General features: G+C 46.5%; 2 protein-coding genes across 2 annotated transcripts in view; both read right to left on the bottom strand.

Moving 5' to 3' along the window:
- LOC128732728 (ectopic P granules protein 5 homolog) overlaps positions 1-12,879 on the bottom strand; it is a 35,463-nt gene extending 22,584 nt beyond the window's left edge. Inside the window, exons 1-5 of the mRNA XM_053826059.1 lie at positions 12,465-12,879; positions 11,643-12,385; positions 10,212-11,583; positions 9,852-10,153; positions 44-875 (exon numbers count right to left, since the gene is read on the bottom strand). Of these exons, the coding sequence (XP_053682034.1) occupies positions 44-875; positions 9,852-10,153; positions 10,212-11,583; positions 11,643-12,385; positions 12,465-12,494 (3,279 nt within the window). The 5' untranslated portion in view covers positions 12,495-12,879. The remainder of the gene's footprint in view (positions 1-43; positions 876-9,851; positions 10,154-10,211; positions 11,584-11,642; positions 12,386-12,464) is intronic.
- Positions 12,880-21,391: 8,512 nt separating this feature from the next.
- The window catches only part of LOC128732729 (uncharacterized), a 145,746-nt gene continuing 144,319 nt past the window's right edge, over positions 21,392-22,818 (bottom strand). Inside the window, exons 6-7 of the mRNA XM_053826061.1 lie at positions 22,035-22,802; positions 21,392-21,979 (exon numbers count right to left, since the gene is read on the bottom strand). Of these exons, the coding sequence (XP_053682036.1) occupies positions 21,572-21,979; positions 22,035-22,802 (1,176 nt within the window). The 3' untranslated portion in view covers positions 21,392-21,571. The remainder of the gene's footprint in view (positions 21,980-22,034; positions 22,803-22,818) is intronic.

The following is a 22,818-nucleotide window of genomic DNA, read 5'->3' as shown; positions in this document are numbered from 1 at the left end:
AATTCGGTTATTCGATGGTAATCACAGCATTAAAGTTACTTACGGAAAAATATGGTCGAAAGAACTCCTTCATGGAATGCCACGCGTCGGGAAACTGATAAGCAACTCCCATCATGGCATCTATCAGGCCAATAACTGCCGAATCTTTGGTCCAGTTCGGAAGTTCGGTAAAACAAAGCATCCAAACGTTGATAAGAAGCGTAGGCGAACTCAAACCGTAGCAGGTGTAGTTGGTGATTTGCGAAAGAATCATACATTTGAGCATCTCAAGCAAAGGAGTATTCGACTCCGGTCGAAACTGATCCTTGGTAAATCGGGCGTAGTACCTATCAGCCGCAATCAAACTCAACAAAATTGATTTAAAGGCTTCGCAACGGCTCAGACTATCCGGGCACTCAACAAACAGCGGCGTAATCAGCTGCAGACAGCGCAAAACAACGGTGTACCGATGATCGTTCAGCAGAAGCCGAATCTGCTCGAAACCCTTGTGACAGATCTGGGGCACGGAGTGCCCCCACTGGCTAATCAAAATCGCCAGATAGATAGCGAGAGGCCGATTTTCGGTAACACCCTGGTAGATCTGTTGCGCTCGTTCCAGCTCGAGAACATGGCGCAGAATGAGGGCCGGATTCTTCATCATCTCCGTTATGGCTTCCGAACTTTGGTCCATACAGTGCAACCGCAGCAGGCCGACCATGTTCCAGCACCACGCTAGAAACTGCTCCTGGGCTGCTCGGCTTTTCACCAAATTACCAACGGAGGCGGCCAGACCTTGCGATGCGCCCAGCAGCTCGGGCACATGTTTGGTGTAGACCTCCGTTACCAAGCAGGCGATCCGTACGTGGATGTCGTGCGGAAGGAAGAGCTCGTTGTTTCTGGAATGAAAAAATAAATAAAGATCAGATCATGCAAATGGGAATTAGCTCCCTAGTGCTGCAGTGGGCAGATAACTAGCGAGGGAGAGGGCCAGTCATCTCCATTGCTCCATTGAGTGCCATTAACAATAAGACAGCGTAACATATCATACCTGGCATACAATTGATTTATTGATGTATTGTAATGGACCAGTAGTACCATTAGACTTTTCCCCAATGATCGAGTCGATTCATATGAACTCACGACTTGGAATTAAAGCAAGACTTCATCTGACTGGACAGAGCGGTCAGTTTCTCGAAAGGTTAGCTTTTCATTCTCAACTATTGGTAGAAGTAAGCCCTTGGCACTTTTCACCGCCGCTTCCCAAATACCACCCTGATGGGAACTGGGCGGGGAAATAAATTTTCATTGTATTCAAAGGGTACTGAATAAGCGCTCAGCATCCTTACCGTGTGACATCAAAACTGTTTGAGTTTCCCAGTCAATCATCAGCTAGCGTCCAGCTTGGAGATCAGGAATTTGTGCCGCTATCAGACCAGTTTACGTTGCAATATCCGCGTCGTGTAGTCATCCATTTTAAGGCACTAAAGAACGGAGCTGTCATGAGACCTCCTCCTGCTTTTAAGTGCACTGGCTTCATCGGTCGCTCTCCTCGAGTGTGACTTTAAGGCGGCGTACGGTTCAGTTAAGCGAAATGAGCCGTGGAGGATTATGTTTGAACTTGGTTTTCCAACAAAACTGAATAGGTTGATACGTGCTATCCCTGATGGATCAAAACCAAGCGTCAGAATAGCGGGCGAGACATCGGGCTCGTTTGTGACGTTAGATGGTTTGAAGCAAGGCGACGGACCATAGGATTTGCGATTCAAGGAGTGTGGCGCAGATGCATATACCACAAAACTTACCAAATATACTAAGATGCGGCTATTGTGAAGCGACTAAAACACAGCGGGCTACAATGGGCTGGCTCGTAGCAAGGATGCCGTATGAGAAACCAGCGATGACTTCGAGGCAAACTTCATACCCGCTGGATGACCGCCGTTGATGTGGATGGTAGAACACCTGGGATATCACCAGGCTAAGTCGTTTAACGCAAGACATAGAAATCTCTGCACACGCTCGATGAGCAAGTTCCGTGCGAGCAAATATATTATATTAACAATATAGTTCACCTCGCAAAATCTCATATATATCCGAAAAGACGCAAAAGCCGCAAAAGTGACTAAAAGCTTTTTGCAATAAAAATTTTTAAGCGTGTAACTAATGATAAGTAAAAGGTGCGGTAGATTGAATGTGCTATCTCTATCGTTATGACGTCATTCTTCTAGATTGTAACTTTAGGCACAGACAAACAGACATAATTTGGGCTTAGTTGGGAATGTCTCCGTTTTGGTCAGAGTGGCGCTTTTTGACGAAAGATGGGGAATTCCTCATAAAAAATACTTGCTACTTCGAGGGATACTCATGTTGCTATTTGATATTTGGGAACGTCGATCATAGATGGTGCTAGTGTTCAGGCTAAATGTAAGGTACGATAATTTTTGTTGATTTTCTTCCAAGAGTTATGTCTGTTTGTCTGCGCTTTAGGTATAAAAATTAATTGTGGATAATAGAAATAGCAGGAAAAATCAATAAAACCTTTAATTACAATTGCAAAACTGATATAGGAAAATAGCAAAGTTGAAAATCGAAATATTTCAAAAACAGTTTCTCTTTTGATAGAATAAATTCGTAAAACGAAACACTCGAGGGACCTTATTTTGAACTGGAACGTCCAGAAACTGCACAGTATATGCGACACATTTTACCAATTTAGCTCTTGATCAATAGTAAAGCTAACCGGATTAGTTTGTTGTAAGACAAATTGACAGAAGTATTGGTTTCAGCGATCCAATCGATTGGTTAAATCGGAGTAAGGTTCTTATTTCAAACCGTCTAAGTAAATTTTCACCTAATTAGCGAATACGAAGGTAAGCTGCTGCAACTAATATAAGTTTAGTCTTCAAAACAAGTAACGACAGAAAACCGTCAAAGAGTTCTTACAGATTTTTGACAATAATTCTTCATTCACTCACACATCTAGATAGGTTTAACAAAAAGGCGAATGTCGTAGGTATAAACAAAACTGGTGAGAGTTATTTTTTTACTGGACAAGCATAGGAAAATTAACTCTCACCCGGTTTGTTTACGCTTGCGGTATTTGCCCTTTTGTTGATTCTGTCTTCATATGGGCAATTCCATGAATGTAAATCGAAGCTTACATGAAAAAAAAAATACGATGGACAGAGGGCCGAGAATACCACCATGGGGCACACCTAATTAGTGAAAAACCGTTATGAAACCCCCAAACATAATTTTTTTTTATCAGAATGTGATGATTAATTCGATCGAATGCAACTTTCACTTACTCACTTAAATGACTTGCCGTCCCAAGATACCGTCTGATGAACAAAATTTCTTCAATACACTCAATTGTGAGTTACCGGTCTCCGATTACTACCGGATTTGAAGCAAATACTATTTTTGCAGGGTGGTTGTCCGGCATTCGTGCAACGTAGAGCACGTTCGTATCCATCCAGCTTTAGCCACCTTCTGAATACAGGGTAGAGCTGTGAGAATTCATGGTTCATTCTCCGCCTCCATATTCCGTTCTTCTGTACGCCATAGAAGATCGTTCTTCTTCTTCTTAGTATATCCTTCTCGAACATTGTCCACGTTTCATGCCTGTAGAGAACAACCGATCCAAAGAGCGTCTTGTCAGAGTACACTTTGCACGTGGGCTTAGTCTGTTCGACCGCAGTGTGATAAGTGATAATACACCTCCGAATTTCACGGTTAATGTCATTGTCCGCCGTTACTAGAAAGTCAAGATAGACAATTTCGTCAACTACCTCAAACACATCGCCGTCGATCGTTATATTACTGCCTAAGCAGCATCGACAAAGCAGACGAATTGAACAGATTAGTTGAAGATCGTTCCCCGCGTGTTGATATGCGCACGATTCATAACACCTTATAGCGCTATGTTAAACAGCAGACATGAGAGACAATCACCTTAACGAAGCCCTCTGCGTCTTCCGAATGAACTTGACAATCCACCCGACATCCTAGTGCAGACCTACTGTGTATTATTCATCCATCCATCGTAGATTGAATCAGTTTGATCAGCTTCCCGGGCAAAGCCGTTCTCATCCATGATTTTCCACAGCTCTTTTCGTTCGATGATGGTATCATATGCAGCTTTAAAGTCAACGAACAAATGGTGCGTAGGAATTCTGTATTCACAGCCTTTTTGGAGGATCCGCCGCAGTGTAAATATTTGATCCGTTGATGACCGTCTTTCAACGAAGCCGGCTTGATGAAATCCCACAAAACTGCTCGCAATTGGTGATAGACGGCGGAAAATCCTTTGGGGCAGCACTTTGAAGGGGCATGGAAAACGATTCTCGTGCAAGGTTATGCACGACGGCGTCTTGTCCCTATAAAGTTTACTACTGGCGAAAGACAGCGCTGCATTCTCATCGTTGGAGCAATTTACAATAGACCAAATCGAGCATTGCCTTGGAATCCTCTAACGATGGAGCAGGTAAATGACCTGGACACTGACAATTCCACCAACTTAACAGTAGCGGGACAACAAGTTGAGCAGGTAGACGCCTTTAAATATCTTTCAATATCTAGCCAGACAACGCCCGATGGAGGTACCAAGACTGATATAGCCACACGGATCAGGAAGGCCAGGGTTGCCTTTGCAGGTCTGCGAAACATTTGGCGCTCAAACCAGATCACTCTACGTACGAAAACCCGAATCTTTAATTCAAACGTTAAATCCGTACTGCTGTATGCCTGCGAAACGTGGTACGTCTCAGCGGAGATTACACAAAAACTGCAGGTATTTATTAACCGGTGCCTGCGATATATCATTCGTGCCTGGTGGCCTTTTTTTTAACGAGTAGGGAAATCGGCTATCAGACACCTGAGACGACAACTCAGGGAGTGGGGTTTGGTATCCCGACCCCCTACTAGGGCGTGAGGATCCAGACCCACTAAAACCCTACTCCAACTAGTCTCCAACCTCAATCCCCCCTGGCACCACCTTATCAGTATTACTTCAGGGAGGGACTATTGTGCGTAACGCACACTCTTAGATAACTACTGGACTATGGTAGTTAGGCTGTTTATTCGCCGTTGATCGGCTTTCCAGCGGTTTTGTAGCTCAAGTACGATTTGGGTAGCAGCCGCATTGACCGCTCCCCAGACGTCCGAGCTGGAACACATCCTTTGGACTAAGTTATCCGGAGTAGTGTCCTGTCCGCTTACTGCCATCATGTTGCTTATCACGCCCGCGAAACGAGGGCATATGAAGAAAGCATGTTTTGCAGTTTCCTCAACATCCACGCATTCGGGACACGCGGGGGACTCCGCTTGCCCAAACTTGTGCAGATACTGTCTAAAACAACCATGCCCTGACAGAATTTGTGTCAGGTGGAAGTTAACTTCGCCGTGGCGCCTGTTGACCCACCCGGATAGTTCCGGGATAAGTCGATGTGTCCACCGGCCTTTTGTGGAATTAGACCATGCCCGCTGCCATGTGACCATCGAGGCCGATCTTGTGGTACTCCGTATGCCTGTAGTTCCACTTTGGTTGAAGCACTCTACGTCCTCGCTGATGATGATACCAATAGGCATCCTACCCGCTAGGACGCAGATTGCGTCATGTGAAACTGTGCGATACGCACTCGCCAATCTTAAGCACATGAGACGATAGGTGCTTTCCAACTTGGCTAGATAGCTTTTGGTACCTAACGCCGATGACCACACCGGCCCGCCATACCTGAGTATGGACTGGACCACGTTGGCTAATAGCCTTCGCTTGCTGCCATATACCGCAGAGCTATTAGACATCATACGAGACAATGCCGAAATAGCTGTGCAAGCCTTCTTGCAGGCATAGTCGACGTGGCTCCTTGAGCTTGAGCTTGTCGTCGACCATGACTCCCAGGAGTTTTAAGGACCGCGTTGACGAAATAGTGCAGTCCCAGACGCTGATATTTGCTTGCTGTACCGACTTGCGGTTGTTCACCACGATAAACTCCGTTTTATGATGCGCTAGGTCCAGTTTCCTGGATCGCATCCTATCTTCAACAATGCTTATAGAGTGGGTAGCCGTCAACTCAACCTCTCTGATAGATTCACCGTAGACTTCCAAGGTGATATCGCCTGCAAAGCCGACAATCACCCCCCCTACCGGGAACTTTAGCTTCAACACCTCGTCACACATGACGTTCCACAGAACCGGGCCCAGTATGGAACCTTGCGGAAGCCCTGCGATGATTGGAATGCACTTCTGACCCTCCTCCGTGTTGTAGCATAGCACACGATACTGGAAATAATTTTCCAGAATTCTGTACAGCGACACCGGCACTTGGACGTTCCGTAGCGAGATGGCTATGGAGTCCCAGCTAGCGCTATTAAACGCATTTCTCACGTCGAGCGAGACAACTGCGAAATAACGGATACCTGTCCTCTTGGGCTGGATTGCCACCTGGGCTGTCTTAGTGACAGACAAGATGGCATCCACCGTAGATTTGCCTTTTCTGAAGCCGAATTGGTTCCTTGACAGACCGTTTGTACCCTCCGTGTACTGTACGAGTCTGTTAAGGATAACCCTCTCCAATATCTTGCCGGCAGTATCGAGCAGACAGATCGGCCTATATGACGAGGGAACACCCGGAGGTTTTCCCGGCTTCGGCAATAGGACCAGGTTCTGTCGCTTCCATCTTTCCAGGAAGTGGCCATCTTCCAGGCATCTACTCATTACTGCCCTGAATAATTCGAGAGCCTCTAGAATAGCCGCTTTAATAGCCATATTCGGGATACCATCTGGCCCCGGAACCTTGCTCACCTTTAGGGATTAGGCGATCCCCATGAGTTCATCGTTCGTAACCGTCACTTCCTCTCCGACCTCCAAACCGCCGACGCCCACGTTACTTTGGATGTTCGGGCCGAACCCTCCAGTCTCCTATCAGACTAGGACTGCCGAATGTCACGTCGATGATGGACTCCGCACCGTTCCTACTGAAGGTATTTGTGGTGCCGACGTTGGCCAAATCTACGTTGAGCTTTGCCAGAGCCCTATGGTTCGTGCGACGACTTCCCCACTCTACCACCCAAGCGTTAAAGTCTCCCACCACAACCACTGGTCTTAGACCAGTCAGCACAACTGATACTCGGTCTACCATCCGCGTAAACTGCTCGATAGACCATCTCGGCGGAGCATAACAGCTGCAGTACAACACTCCACTCACTTTGGCAACTGCAAATCCCTCGTCTGCGGTTGATACCTCTTGAACCGGGAACCTGCTTGTCGTCCATGTAGTCGCCGTCCCGGACGCATCCGAGACCCAGTTACCGCTTCCGGCATGGACGCGATATGGGTCCATTGCTGACTCAGAAACTACTTTTGGTGTAACAGCTGCTGAGCTGTGCTGCAGTGGTTCAGGTTGAGTTGTGTCACTTGCACTATGATCGTGGCTTGGTCGCCGGCACACCAGCAAGGCACCTTGGACCTCCCGTTACGTGCTTTGCGTCCCGTTTACCGGTACAGATCAAGCACTTGGGCGGCTCCGCGCAGTCCCTTGCTCTATGGCCAGCACTGCCACATCTCCTGCACAATTGACTCCTATTTGGCGCCTTGCAGTTCCAGGCCTTATGCCCGTGCTCGAAGCACCGGAAGCAAGCCTCCGACCGCTTGAGCACGCTCAGTGGGTATACCGACCACCCCACTTTTAGCCTGGCAGCTTTCATGGCTTTGTTTCCGTCAGTCAGTGGAAGTCGTATGGTGGCTACCTGGGTCCCGGCCGGACCCTTGCGTAGGCGAACCGCCTCGGTTGCCACCACCACTCCATTTTGCTCTTTGAGAGCTTGTACGACCTCGCGCACTTCGGTGATCTCGTCCAGCTTCTTAAGCTGGAGTCATATCTGGTGTGAGAACACGTACCTGCACTCCCTCCTCACTCACTCCCCACCGACTTGTATGCGGAACTTTTCTTGGTAGCGCCCAGGTCCTTCTTTAACTCGAGGATCATTTCACCAGTGCGTGAGCGGCGCCCAGGTCCCTGAGTAGGGCATCTCCTCTCATGGCCTTCAAAACCTCCGAGTTAACCTCCGACTTAACTTCGATCCACGGGCCACCCGTCATGGAGCTTACCGCTGGTTGATCGATTGGCTCCGCCAACCCGCTCGCTTGAGGGCTTTTACCAATCCGGCCTTTTTTTGGTCCACCAGGGGTGCCATCCGCCGGGGACTGTCTCATACGCTTGGCGGGCGCCTTACCGCTGTTGGTAGCGCTCTCCGTAGATTGCTCAGCCGCGTTGCGACACCCTGTCAACGGGCAAGCATCCGTCTGCACTGACTTCGACGCCTTCACGGTCCCCTTCTTCACCACTCCAGCACGCGCCACGAGGTCGTTGTGTGTTTTGGTCGCTGCACACAATTTTCTCCGAAGCATGAGCAAGCTCTGCTTCAGGTCCTTGGAGAAATTGCCGCGACCTAACGTGAACTCGATAATTATATCGAGCTGCTGTGACGCTGCTACCACTTTAGGTAGTGCGTCTCTATTCTTTCCCATCGTCCTGATTAGCGCTGGACCGTTCCACGCTGTGTCCGGCGTGGTAGGCATACTGCTGCCTTTCCCACCCACACTAGCGCTTCTAGGTGCATCCTTCTCCACCCTTGGTGGAGAACGCTGGATGCCTCCTCCCGCGAACGAGTTTGCTGCTTTTATTAGCGACAGGCTGGTCGTCGCTGCGTCCGGCGTAGATGCGACAGGTGTGCCGCTTCCTCTTCCACTTGTATTCATCGGCGGAGGCCTCTGGATTTCGCCTCTCGCGAACGGATTATCTAATCCGTCCACGCTCACTGAAGTTAAGTTTATTATGTTTTCATCCATTTAAAGTCCCACGAGTTGAGGGGAAAGAATGCTTACCTCATGATGCGGTAAGGACAGATTACTCTGGGGGCGCCCTGGTACTCCACAGGCTCCGTTTGCGGCTGAGTATTTATAGAATACCCCCCCCCCCCCCCATTCATCCCTCGGCATGGGTCGCATGACACCTTGGATTAGGGATTTATCCATTCACGTTTTTACATTTAGCCATGGATAACAGCTGTTAAAACCATCCTCCTTTCCAGGGGCTTTGGACCCTCTGCTCTGGCTCTTAGTATTATCAGGTTCATGAACATTCTTCTACTGAGATCCGTCATTTGCAGGCGGAGAGTTTACTCTCAGCATTCGCATGAGTGCCTCCTTCTCTGTCCGCATGGTCTGTTCTATGGCACTTGGAATGGAGAAAACCGCGAGTCACGTGTCACCAGTCACGAGTCACTGAACGATGTCATTTTATTGGTTACACGTTCCAGGGAATTATTGTGTCAGGTTAAGGTTACCTGTATTCACCGTGAATCCAGTCATTCGTTAACCTATTCCCTGGTGTTGAATTCAGAATTAGGTATCAAGCAAAAGGCCCTTTATTCAATGACACACTGTCGAAGTTGATTTTCTGCTTAGATCCAACGGGAGGGAGCTTTCTTCGTTTGCGTTGCCATTTTTTTCTATGCTTTTTTCCACGCCTACTTAGGTGCATTGTACTAAAGAGCCAAACACAATGCTGCGTCAATGCGTCCGTCAACGTTATTTTGACAGTTTTCCTAATAGCATATGCTATTGCTTCTATTCTAAAATTCCCCAAAACCTTCCAAATTCCAAAAATCTCATGATTAGTAACAATTCCAAACAGAAAATTGCTTGCCATGTAATAGTCGACTCAGCTTTTACACAAAGTTAAGCAATTTCTCTATCACCTATTAACCATTTTCGAAGAGGCACACATGTTTAGCTCTTCGGTTTCACGGTTGTTGAGTCCATTTTTGCATATAGGTAATATTAACGTAGAAAACTATTCAAAACTACTTACCGATCGAAGTTGTAATTCAGATGTATCAGAATGACCCGCGCCGTCGAGCTTTGTATGGTATCGAAGGCATAGTTTAGGATCCAGCTTGCCAGCAGCTCGAAGTCGGCCCACTGCGGTCGCCACAGATCCAGTGGCAGCGATTTAAAGATGTACATCGCCGACTGGTCGGCGGAAGCGACTTCCTGCTTGAGCGATTGCAGTAAGTTCGAAACCAGCGACGGATACTTGATGACAACATTCAACAGAAGGTCTTTCACAGCTTTGTAGCAGAAATCTTTGGTGTGCTCGTTAAGGTAGCCAATCTGCGGATTTGACAAACAATTAGTCAATTAAAATTTTTAGAAACTGTCGCAAACTTACGTCAAATAGATTCAAAGCTATCGCCTCAATAAATTCGAAGTCGTTTAACTCTCTAGCCAGAGCCATGTTGGAGAAAATTTGCAGCAAATAGTAGCAATCTTCCGAAGGCATTTCGAGCAGACTGCTACGGAATCGTTCCCGTTGATCTGCTCCAGTGCAGCAGGCCCGAAAATCGCGTCCCGCGTCGGCGATCAATTCCTCGCGAAATTCATCGAGATGCAAACAGTAGTAAAGCTTCCAGAGGGCGCCAATGCTAAGCTGATCGAACGGAAATCCCGAAAGGAATTGCCATGTGCCAATCTTTCTCGAACGGTAAATGTACTGAGCTGCTCTAACAACGAACACATCAAACTCCAAACTAATGCGCATTTGCTGGTTGGAATCCAGCACCAGCTGGCCGCTTTTGATGCGTTCTCCCAGGAGCCGGTAGAGATCACTTACGTAATATACGGTATGCTTAATCAGTCGAGCCAAACGCTTGGCGAATTGCCGATACCGATCGGCGTCATAAGTCATCAAACCGTTTCCTAGTAGTTCGACAAAAATCGATCCAAAGGCAACACATTTTAGTATATAATTTCCACTAACAGCTTCGTCATTCATGTGAAAGGTACCATCCTGCCTCCGTTCGACTTGGGTAATCGCACAAAACAGCCTTCCGAAGGGGATCTGATCGATCAGCGCTACCATATCCGCTTCCTTGAGTTCGGAAATCGAATCCGATCCACCGCAGTCCTCTCCGTCACTGTCCACGATGGCCCACATTTCCTCCTGAACAACATCGATCGAGCGATTCATTTCCATCTTTAGCTTTTCGAGAAAGTCATTTCTCTTCTTAACCGGAAGCAGAATTGAAGCCGCCACTACCAGTGCGTGTTGGAATTCCCCGCAACCCCACTGAAACTGTTCCCCAACTGGCATCTGAACCAGTTTTGTAGCCCAGCTAGAAATCCCGCTTGGACTGCGCAAAACGTGGAACAATATAAACAGATGATCGTGGGTGGTGGCAATCCGCAGCTGCGTAGCCACTAGCTTCCCGGTCCATGCTTTGACATCCGTCAGAAAGCGCTTGTCGGTGATACCCTTGCGAAGAAACGTGAACAGAATCGAAATACACAGCCGAAGCTCTCCGATGGCAGCCGTCATCGGTACGGGATCGACGAAGCTAGGATTAAGCGCGACCGGAGCGTTAGGCTGGAGTCCACCCAGCACGGGATGAAGATTAAGGGTATCGAAAATCTTCTGTTCAATCATAAGCCGACTAAAGGCCACTTCGTAAGCACTGCGATTGCTGTGAACGCAGGACTGCCTCATCAGTTCCTCCAACGTGCTGACATACTCGGCAAGGACCGTTTCCTCCAGAGAAGCCACACTGTCGGAAAATATCCGAATTAAAAACAGTTTTTGTCATGTAAAAAATTGTCTACTTACGTGGTATGATGACAAGCCCGCAGAAGCTTCCCATCAGCGCAGGTATCAGTCCCGGCAAAGACATGGTCCTTCAATACCCACAGATCTTTTTCCAGCAACTTGCTCTTACGTCGCAAGGCATCCAACTCGAGCATGTTCAAGCTCAAATCAGCACGGGCCTTAGCATATCGCTGCAGCAGTTGATACAGAGGATGACCACAGTATTGATCGCTTCCATCCAGTTCTCGAGTGAGAAACTCCTGTTCGAAAGCCTCCGCCAGTCGAAGTTCTTCATCCACCCGGTAGAACTGAGCCAGTTGTTGGCGGGTAAAAGGTTGCAATACACCCGCACTAATTCCTACATCTGTTACCGGTTGAAAATCTCTGATTTTCAGCTCACTCAAATTCGGATAGAGTGGTTCAACTTGCTGAGCAAGTTGAGCCACAGGTCGTTCGTTTGTCTGCACATCAACAGCACGATCCTCTATAACGGGTGCCGTAGGCACCGTAACAACCTCCACCTGTTCCTCCTCAGGTACATCTTCCGACTGAAAAACTTTTTCCGATTCAGAAAAATTCGTTTCTGCTTCGTCTGCTGCATTCGTTCCAACCACGATCGGAGCTTCCTCCGAGGTAGAAGTACTGGGAAAATCAATCTCCACTGCCGCTAGGGGCTCGAACGGCTCATCCTCGCCGTCCTCTTCCAGTGGGTCACCGGACGGGACGTCCGGCAGCACGAGAGGTTTTAGTTTGGCTTTCGGTTTCTGCGAAATGAAACGAAACACGAAAAAAAAGGAAACCCGTTTAATGCGACGCATTTACGCAGCAGATCCGAACAGTTACCTTGACTTTTGGCTTCTCTAGTGTGGCCATTGTTGTGTTGTGATTTACAACTTAGTTGGTAGAACTTGATTTTTATTTCAACTATCAGAAACAGTAATGAAACAATCACTCCATTTTGAACTGAATATTTCACAAGCGCTTATCTTCTTTACGGGTCTGTAAACTGATGACTCAGTGTAATCTGCCAAGCCAATAGGTAAACAAAGTCACAGAATTCTGGCCGTGTCAGCGTCTGCTGGCTGACGAAACTGAATTATAAACACGCACGCGGGCGACACAAAAGATTTGATTGTGTTGTGCTTCGTCCGCTTCGTAACTTATGGTTTGGTTGGAATAAATTCAAGACACACCACGGCCGATGACGGTTTTTTTTTCACTTTCATTAAACAAAAATATTGCCACTGCGAAAATCACTGGCAAAAAAATTTCCACTTTGTTCTGACTTTTTTGTTTTGCTTCCTGCTCTTTGCACGCCTAAAGCGACTCTGATGATAAGCTGCGAGCATCGGTTGTCAAAAACAGCTGTTCATTGCTGTCAGTAGGTAAAGCTCATCATCAAGAGCTGATCTTACAGCATATTTAAAAATCAGATGAAAACGCGGTTGTCTTGGCGGTTGAACTCCTACGTGCATGAATTTGGAACCTTTTCTTTCGGTTTGCGGTGTGAAAAGTTTATGAATAATGCTTTAAATTTTGTAAATTCCAGTGAGACCACAAGAGTTAAAATAATCAAGGTTTAAAACAAAAATCTTGAAGATGGTATAATGCTCAGGTAATAAACATATATCTCACAGCTTGTTAGAGCTTTTTGGCTTGGTGCGATAAATTGTTTGCAGACAAAAATGAGCTTTTTCGTGAAAAGCAATTTTCAAACGTAAAGTGCTAGGTTCAAGTTATATAAATCCGTCGAAAGAAAATTAACAGCTCAGAAGTCTGAGAAAGAAGCAAAACCATCCTGTCATAAAGCCGTGCAAGCAGTGAAAGCGTGTTTGTTTTTCTTGCAATTTCACTTTTCACAAAATAAGAATGAATAAAATACAGCCGAATGTGTACCTAAATGTGCAGAAGAAAATTCTTGGTAAAATAGATCAACGGATCGTTGCAGCTTGTCAAAGACAAAATAACAGGTAATTTCTCTTCACATCGCTAATTCCATTTATTTTTACATTTCAATGGTTCATTGTTAGCTTACAACAATTCCTATGACCGAAATTTTCCATGAAACCGGAAACAGAATTTTGCATGGTTAGAACTAACCTCACTTTTATGTCGTCTGGTAGTGCACTGCACAGTGGATGGACTTCCCTGTTGGCTTAGCCCAACAAACAATTTTTTTGAATAGTAGCTTGTTCAACCATTGTTCAGCTAATTACTGAGTAACAAGTGTTTGACAAGCTGTTATCCAACAAAAATGTTTGTTGGGAGGTCTTGACTCAATATCCTTAGAATACTTACTTCTAACAGCATAGAGCTGGGTTATTTCTTGCCGCATCAGGAATTTCTACTCATCGCCAATTCGTTGCGCGTTTCGACACACGCAAGTCGGCTTCAACCTGGTCCAGCCATGTAGCACGTTGGGCCCCCCTATTCCTGGTGCCGGTAGGGTTCTTGAACAGAATGGATTTCACTGCGCAGTCGTCTGGCATCCTTGCGACGTGGCTGGTAGTCTCAAAACTATCAGTGTTTACAACCAGGGCTTGAAAAGGGATCGCAAGTTGAATGTGACTGCCGTGAATGCGAACTTTCCGCATTCAAACTCCGCTTTTTGAACGATCATTTGACTGTTTTTTCAATCCAGTCAATCTCCCGCTTGCGCTGCTGCCGTCTTACAATTCATGCGGCATCTCTGCAGAAGCAAACAGTCAATCTCCCGTTTTGCTTTGCGCTTTGAGAATATAAACTGCAAACTGACTGGAAGCATACGGTGACGTATTTTTTCGTTTCTCTTTTTGTCTCCAAATCGGCTGCTCACAGTAATAGTTTGTCACCCGGACGTCGGTCCGACGCAAGCAAAATATTCGTTTGTATTGGACGGAGTCCGACCGACTTCTTCCATGCACATGTAGTGGTTTTTTTTTTGTAGTATTGAATCATACGATTGTGCGGTTGCTTTTCGTAAGCGTGGTGACTGCCAGTCATTTGACTGTTTTGCAGTCATTCGCTGCTCCAAACGGTAAAGGCAACTTGATCGAAACGAAAATGTTAAACAGCGTTAGAATGCGTTCATACTACTGCGTGCCATCGGCGTTTGACTGAGCAAACTGCCAGTTGTGTTATGCATAGCGTTCGTATTCCATCACTAAACGGACGGTGTGAACTTGAATGCGCGTTGATGGGACTGCGGTAGAAAAAAAGGATCGGTCGAAGCCCTGTTTACAACTATTGAAGTCCGAAGCAGACGACATCATCAGCTACGGAGGGAAGGTGAATTGCGACTGTGAAGTTTTCGAATTTGAAAAACTTACGATAGACCAATTCAAATGTCTGATTTTTGTATGCAGACACGCGTTAGACTACTTTCCCGCATTGAAACCGAGACAGCTAGACAGACCAATAAAACTTGAAAATCTTATCGAGGAGTATCAACGACTGGTCAATCTCAAAGCGGACACTACATTAATCGAGCAACCACCTAGCTCGAAGCAAACGGTGTACACAGTTCGTAATAAAGATACTTCGAAAAATGACTCAACGGCTGGTAAATCTCCACGCACACCTTGTTGGCAATGCGGTGAAATGCATTACGTTCGCGATTGTCCGTTTTCGAGTCATCAGTGTAAGACATGCAACCGTGTTGGCAGTAAGGAAGGCTACTGTAGTTGCATTTCCAAGTCAGCTAGCAACTCTAAGTCGGAACAAGAGGAAAAAAAGCAATGCAGGAAAAAGGGAAAGAAAGCCAAATCAAGAGGAATTTTCGTTGTGAATCAAATCGCTCACCAATCCAGCAAGCGGAAGTTTATACCGATCAGCATCAACGGTGTGAAAACCAAACTTCAGCTCGATACAGCAAGCGATATCACGGTAATTTCGAAGCAGACCTGGAACAATTAGGGTAAACCTGCAATCAATAATCCGGCGATTGAAGCAGTCAACGCATCAGGTCAGCCACTTAAACTAATCGGCGAGTTTCAGTGCGAAATCCAGATCAACGGTAAAACCTATCAAGGAAGATGTTTAGTCACAACGACTCCAAATCTCAAAGAAATAGAAATGTTTGGACTATGGTCAGAAAAGCGATCAACAAATTCTTGAATTCCGAGCGAACCATGCAGACGTTTTCAAAGACTCACTTGGACACTGCAAGAAAATGATGGTAAGGCTTTTTCTAAAATCAAATGCCAAACCGATTTTCTGTCCAAAACGACCTGTTCCTTTCAATACGATATCATTGGTTGATGCCGAGCTTACGCGACTGCAATCGCTGGGCATCATTGAACCAGTCGACTTCCCCGAGTGGGCCGCTCCTATCGTGGTAGTGCGCAAACCAAATGGAAAAGTTCGCATCTGCGCGGACTATTCAACTGGGCTCAACGAAGCACTGGAAGCTAAACATTATCCGCTTCCTACTCCAAAGCAAATTTTCGCCCAACTTAATGGCAGCACCGTTTTTAGTATCATCGATCTCTCAGACGCATATCTATAACTTGAAGTTGAAGAATCAAAAAAGCTTCTCACCATCAATACACATCGTGGTTTGTTCCGATTTAATCGCCTTGCTCCAGGAGTGAAGTCAGCTCCGGGAGCATTTCAACGCTTGGTCGACGGAATGATCGCGGACATACCAGGAGTTTGCTCTTTCATCGACGACGTCATCGTGTTTGGGAAGGATATGAAGTCGCATGCAGCATCACTCAATTTGCTTTTTTAACGGCTCAAGGAGTATGGGTTTCATGTTAAAGCTGAAAAGTGTAGGTTTTTCCAACCACAACTTCGTTACTTGGGACATATCGTGGATAATCAAGGCATCCATCCAGATCCTGAGAGAGTAAAGAGTATTGCTGCAATTCAACCTCCAACTAACATCACCGAACTGCGTTCGTATCTAGGCGCCATCAACTTTTACGGATGATTCGTACGTAACTTACATGAACTGCGTCATCCGATGGACCAATTACTGAAGAAAGAAACAAAGTGGCGGTGGACTCCTGAGTGCCAGAAAGCTTGCACCGGTAGTACGTAACTATGGACAACCTGAAAAGGAGGCACTTGCGTTGGTTTATGCAGTAACAGAGTTCCATAAACATTTGCTTGGACGTCACTTCACATTGCTGACTGATCACAAGCCGTTACTGTCCATTTTTGGTTCCAAGAAGGGCATTCCACTACACACTGCAAACAGGTTGCAACGCTGGCCACTCACAATGCTGAACTACGACTTTAAAATCCACCATGTTTCAACGAACGAGTTCGGATGTACAGACCTGTTATCCAAATTGATTGACCGAACTAAACAACCAGAGGAAGAATATGTGATTGCGGCACTTACCCTAGAAGAGGATCTCTCAAGCATTCTAGCTGATGCAGCAGAAAAAGTTCTTGTCTCTTTTGCAGCACTCCGGAAAGCGAGTCACCTAGGTGATAATCGTCACCTGATTCGCGGCGACTCCAAAATAGTTACGTCACTCGCCTCGCAGAATAACGGTGAGTATTATGACGAGCACCTTAACAGCGATGTAGCTGAACATGAAGGTGACGATATGACAATAGATCTTGGAGCACGTGCAGAATACGACAGAATACCAGCCCCCGACCTCCAGGAGGTAGCAGAAGAGATTGGTCGGCTGAAGAACAATAAAGCGGTTGGTGTTGATCAGCTACCCGGCGAGCTGCTGAAATATGGTGGTGACGCACTGGCTAGAGCGCTGCATTGGGTCATTGTCAAGATTTGGGAGGATGAGCTGCTACCGGAGGAGTGGACGGAAGGCATCGTGTGTCCGATCTACAAAAAGGGCGACAAGGTGGATTGTTGCAATTACCGCGCAATCACACTGTTGAACGCCGCCTACAAGGTACTCTCCCAACTTTTATGTCGTCGATTATCACCATTTGCAAAGAAGTTCGTGGGGCAAAATCAGCTGCGCGTCACGATATAAAAGTGCTCTCTTACACATAGATTCAAGTGCTAACACAAAGCCGTCCCGGTTCAATGAGTGGTGCACAGTTCGGAAGCTGAAAGCCCGTGACGTTGTGTATTCCCGTGCAGACAAAGGAAATGCTGTGGTGATAATGGATAAGCAGGATTACGATGCGCGCGTGCTTGATATGATCGATTCAGGCCCGTATGAAGAGTGTAAATTTAAAAAACGGTAACCCTAAAGACCCGCTGAATGGCATGATTGAAGAAACGAACTTCACACGCCAAAAAGTGGCTCGCTTGATGGGAGAAGAAAAACTAAACCGTAAGTTTCTAGTGTCAAATCCGAAAGTGGCAACGCTATACTGCCTACCAAAGATCCACAAAAACCCGTTAGCCATGCGACCCATTTCGTCGAATATCTGCACACCAACCGAAAAAATGGCAGCTTGGCTAGTTGAGGAAATGCAAAAGTATCCTGTTTTACACGGTAAGAGTGTGAAGAATTCTGTCGAACTTACGAGTCAAATAGAGGATGTGGTAGTAAAAAGGGGAGAAATTCTGGTGTCTTTTGATGTTAGTGCTCTATTCCCAAGCGAGTACCAGATGCTCTTCAAAGCCTACGATATCATTTAGAACGTAGCCGAGTCCCACACAACCACATAGAGGCTTATGTTTCCGTAGCAAAACAGTGCATGGATCAAAATTATTTTGTGTTTAGAGGCAGATACTACAAACAAATCCACGGCCTTAGCATGGGTAGTAAAATTTCTCCACTTCTGGCGGAACTCTTTATGAGTGATTTTGAGGATAAGCTGAAAACGGAAAAACTTTTCCCACGTGTGTGGAAACGGTATGTTGACGATATCTACGCTATAGTTAAAGAACGCTACCTACCCCAAACACTAAATTGGTTAAACACCCAGCATGAAAAAATAAAATTCACTGTGGAGCGAGAAGTAGATGGAAAGTTACCATTTTTGGACCTGCTGATTACCAGAAAGGAAGACAATACTCTGAAGTTCAGCATTTTCCGCAAACCAACAACTACAGACCGCTACATTACTACGGACTCGAATCACTTCGGGGCCCAAAAACAAGCAGCCTTTCACTCTATGGCGCACCGCCTGGTCAATATACCCATGGAGAGGGAGGACTTTGCAGCCGAAAGCCAAAAAATTCAGAAAGCGGCTGAATTAAATGGGTACGACAAGATTTGTGATACCCATTTAATTCAGCCGCTGACAAGATTTTGTGGATAAAATAATCGGTAAACATATCCGTAAAAAACAGCGTCAAAACACCACTACTTTACAGCCACAAAAAGAGCAAATCCACAGAATCAGTTTGCCATTTTACCCTAAAGTGACGAACCACATTAGGAAAATTCTCAAGCGACACGGTTTCCATGTGGTTCATAAAAGCGGTAATACATTACAGGAGCTTCTAAACAATCAAAAGGACAAAGTTCCGGCGGAAGAACGGTCGGGTATCTACGAAATCCCCTGTAAGGATTGCCCAGCGGTGTATATCGGACAAACCCGTCGAAAATTTAAAACTCGGCTAAAGGAACATAAAAAAGCTGTGGAAAATGAAAGGACCAACGATTCGAGTGTGGCGATGCATTCTATCTGCCTCCAACATGAAATTGATTGGGAGAACGCCAAGCTGCTAAAAAATGTGAGAAAATCCGTGGGAATCGATGTACATCAGCGCCGCAGATCGACTTTTAATGAATGAAGATGAGGCGCTCATCTCATCGCCTCTCTTCCAACTGACGAAATCACAATACGTATGCAGTCGACCGCCGCTCCGTAGATGGGTTGGATCAAACCCGAAACCGGTTAGCGAAAAAGGTAATTTTAATGTTTTGTAAGAACCATAAGTGATGTGTCTTGTTTGTTGGTGTTAAGTTGTTCTTACGTTAAGCAAAAAAGTCAATTTAAAAGTGGTAGAAGAGTTCGTGTATGTGGTTTCACTGGTTACCGCAGACAACGACACCAGCAGAGAAATACAAAGACGCATTATGGCAGGAAATCGCGCCTATTTTGGACTTTGCGATCGAACAAAATTCGCCACCGCACGAAGTTAACAATCTACAAGACGTTGATTAGACGGGTAGTCCTTTCCCAAGCAACCATGTGAGTTTTATTATACTCTTATGGTGGTCTTCAAGACCAATTTTGGTCTTCAATGCCATCATAAGAGTGTAATAAAGCCCAAATTGTTACTTGGGTTACGGCCATGAGACATGGACTATGCTCGTGGAGGACCAACGCGCCCTTATTGTTTTCGAACGGAAGGTGTTGCGCACCTTCTACGACGGAGTGCAGATGGAAGACGGAACGTGGAGGAGGCGAACGAACCATGAATTGCATCAGTTGCTTAGGGAACTACCCATCGCTCACACCGCACAAGTAGGTCGCCTGCGATGGGCTGGGCACGTCGGCAGAATGTCGGATGACAGCCCGGTTAAAAAAGTTCTCAATAATGATCCGATTGGAGCCCTGTTGAGGTGGAAACCGATAAACGAAAGAATAATCATGGTCAGATCTAGAAAATGGGTTATAAACCTTACTGCAATCCAGTGCTATGCGTCAACAGATGCTGCCGACTTGCAAGAGAAGAGAGTTTCTACAGCCAGCTGAAGAGCATGGTTAAGAAAATCCTGAAAGAGGACATTCAAATCCATTTGGGTGACTTCAACGCGACGATTATTTACTTAAGCAATGCGGACCTTGAATGCGCCATGACCTAGGAGATAATACGGAAAACGGTGAGCTATTAACAGAGTTCTGTAGTAATAACGACATGGTGATTGGTGGTTCGCACATAAGGTTACGTAGATCTCCCGCGAGGGCCATACAGAAAACCAAACTAACCACATCTGCATTAGCCGAAAGTGGATCGCCTTGTTATCGTTTAGATAGATTTATGCGTTGCACGTGTCTAAAGACAAGTAGATACCGTTACGCTTACGACAATCAAGCATTGGAGAATCCCGAGAGGAACAGGGCTTTTGTCGAACAACTTCAATCCCCAGACTCGGAGCTGCCGCCTGGTGGAACTGCCGAAGAGTAATGAACTAGCATCAAGGCTGTCTTCGTCACGACCCGTAACGAAACCCTCGGCAAAGTTCAGACAATCTCATCAACTTCACAGCAACGGGAAAACAGGTTGAGCAGGTGGAAACCTTTCAATATCTTGGTAACCAGACAGCGCTCGATACAGTCACACGGATCAGCGAGGCCAGGGGAGTGCCTTTGCAGGTCTACGAAACAGTTGACGCACAAACCAGATCACTCTACGTTCGAAAACCCGAATTTTTACCTCAAACATTGAATCCATATTGCTGTACGCCTGCGAAACGAGGTGCGTTTCAGCGGAAACAACGCAAAAACTGCAGGTATTTATTAATCCCTGCCTGAGATATTATCGTGAACTCGACTGGAGTCCGCAAGGGCAACGTAGAAGAGGCAGCCCCAGAGGATCATGCCGACGCAGCTTAGCCAACGACATCGAGTGGAGATCTTTGATTTCATGTTTTTGTTCTGTCAATGGGAAAACCGAACCGGGGAGCCCACTACTGAGCTGTCATCGCGTTTCGTACTCGCAAGTTAAAGAACTGAACATTTATTTATTGAACCTTCCTCGCGGATGTTAGTGAATCTTATACACTAAATAACATGCAATTCGATGTTAATTGAGGGGGAAAAAATAATCGTATTTATTGTTCGGATAATTGGTTCGGTTAAAAAAAATAAGAAACAAATATGACCAAAACGCGTGCCGGCACGGCACGGCACGTTTTGTTTCGCTTACTTCATACCTATATATGAGTATAAATCCTTGCACTAGCTGAGGATTGAGTACGTTGTGGGTTTTTTTTTCAAGAAGATTGAGCTTTCGTTGGAACAGAAATTGTCTAGTAAAATTAACATTGTCCGGGGTCGGGGCCGCCACTGCACTGCAACACACATTCACACGATGACTAGATGGCCGTCCACCAACGACGGGCGCGACGGCGGCGTGATTATTTCTTCAGTGCGCTGTAACTCTTGCTGCTTTTAGCCTGGATGATCCGCGAAATGTACGGTGTCCGAGTGTCGACGTACCCCAAGCTACTGTCGACGTCGTCATCGTCGTCGTCATCTCCGTTGTGCCCGTTGCCGTTATGGTTGTTCTGCCCCTTACCGGCGTCATTTTCTTCATCGTCGTCATCGTCACTGTTGAAATCATCATCCGGCTGTTGATCTACACCGGAGGAAAACTTTCGCTCCAATCCTGCATGGAAGCGTGATTGGCTCAGCCGTCGAGATTGGCCATTCATGTAGGGAGCCCGTTCCGAAGTCGAATCCTTCTTTCGGTACAAACCATTTGTTTTGGGCAGTTGGGGCACTTGATCCACTTCCAGTTCGTTGCGTTTGCTCATTTCGATTGCCTCAAAACACACAATAAATAAGCTAAAAAATCATTTTTTGGGTGGAAAAACTTACCTCATCCTCCTCATTTCCATCGAACGTCTGTCCGGTTTCCTCCATCGTGAACAACCGCAACTGGTGCCGGATGGAGGCCTTCTCGCGGGCCCGCTTCTTCTGGAACTCTTCCTCGACCCGTCGCATCGCTTCCAGTTCGCTCAGCCGCATCGCTTCCTTGATTTCGGCCTCGCGCGAAAGTTTCTCCGCGACGCGTCGTTTCTCGATCTGCCGGATCGTGCTCTGGAAGGTGAACCGATGGTTCTTGCGGTGGCTAATCTTGACCGGGAACGCTTCCTCCGGATCCGGTACCGGATCCTGCATGTTTTGTTTGCTTTCCCGTCGCTTTTCCGCGTGCGATTTGCTGCCGTTGGTGGTGGTGGTGGTGGTGCTGACCGGCTGGGCTGGGACTTCTGGCACTTGGTTGTTGTTCTGGTCGTTCTTGCCCGGGGTTCCGCCGTTCGGTATCACCTTGGTTGCATCCTTCGGCAGGTACATCATGTGCCTTCCGCTTACGACGTAGGAAATGGCGGAATGTTTCGTTGGTTTGCCGAACGTTGATGTTTCGTCCTTCTTTAGGCCGTTGGCTGGCGTTTCCGGAGGCGATTGCTTGGGCGTTGTTGGACTTAGCTGGCGTTTTTCGTAGGGTTTGCTGATCGTTGGAGATTCTAGCCGCGAGAGGAACCAATTGTCTCCGCTTTCCAGGGGGCTAACGTCCGCATCGCTGGTGAACACATCCGAGACCGACTTGCGTAGCTTTTGAAGACTGTTGAACATTTGCTTCTCAGCCTAATGGGGGGAAAGA

Source organism: Sabethes cyaneus, chromosome 1 (assembly GCF_943734655.1).
Source record: "Sabethes cyaneus chromosome 1, idSabCyanKW18_F2, whole genome shotgun sequence".
NCBI classification, from domain to species: domain Eukaryota; kingdom Metazoa; phylum Arthropoda; class Insecta; order Diptera; family Culicidae; genus Sabethes; species Sabethes cyaneus.
The sequence above is the reverse complement of the archived record's forward strand: the minus strand, read 5'-3'. Positions and strand labels throughout refer to the sequence as shown.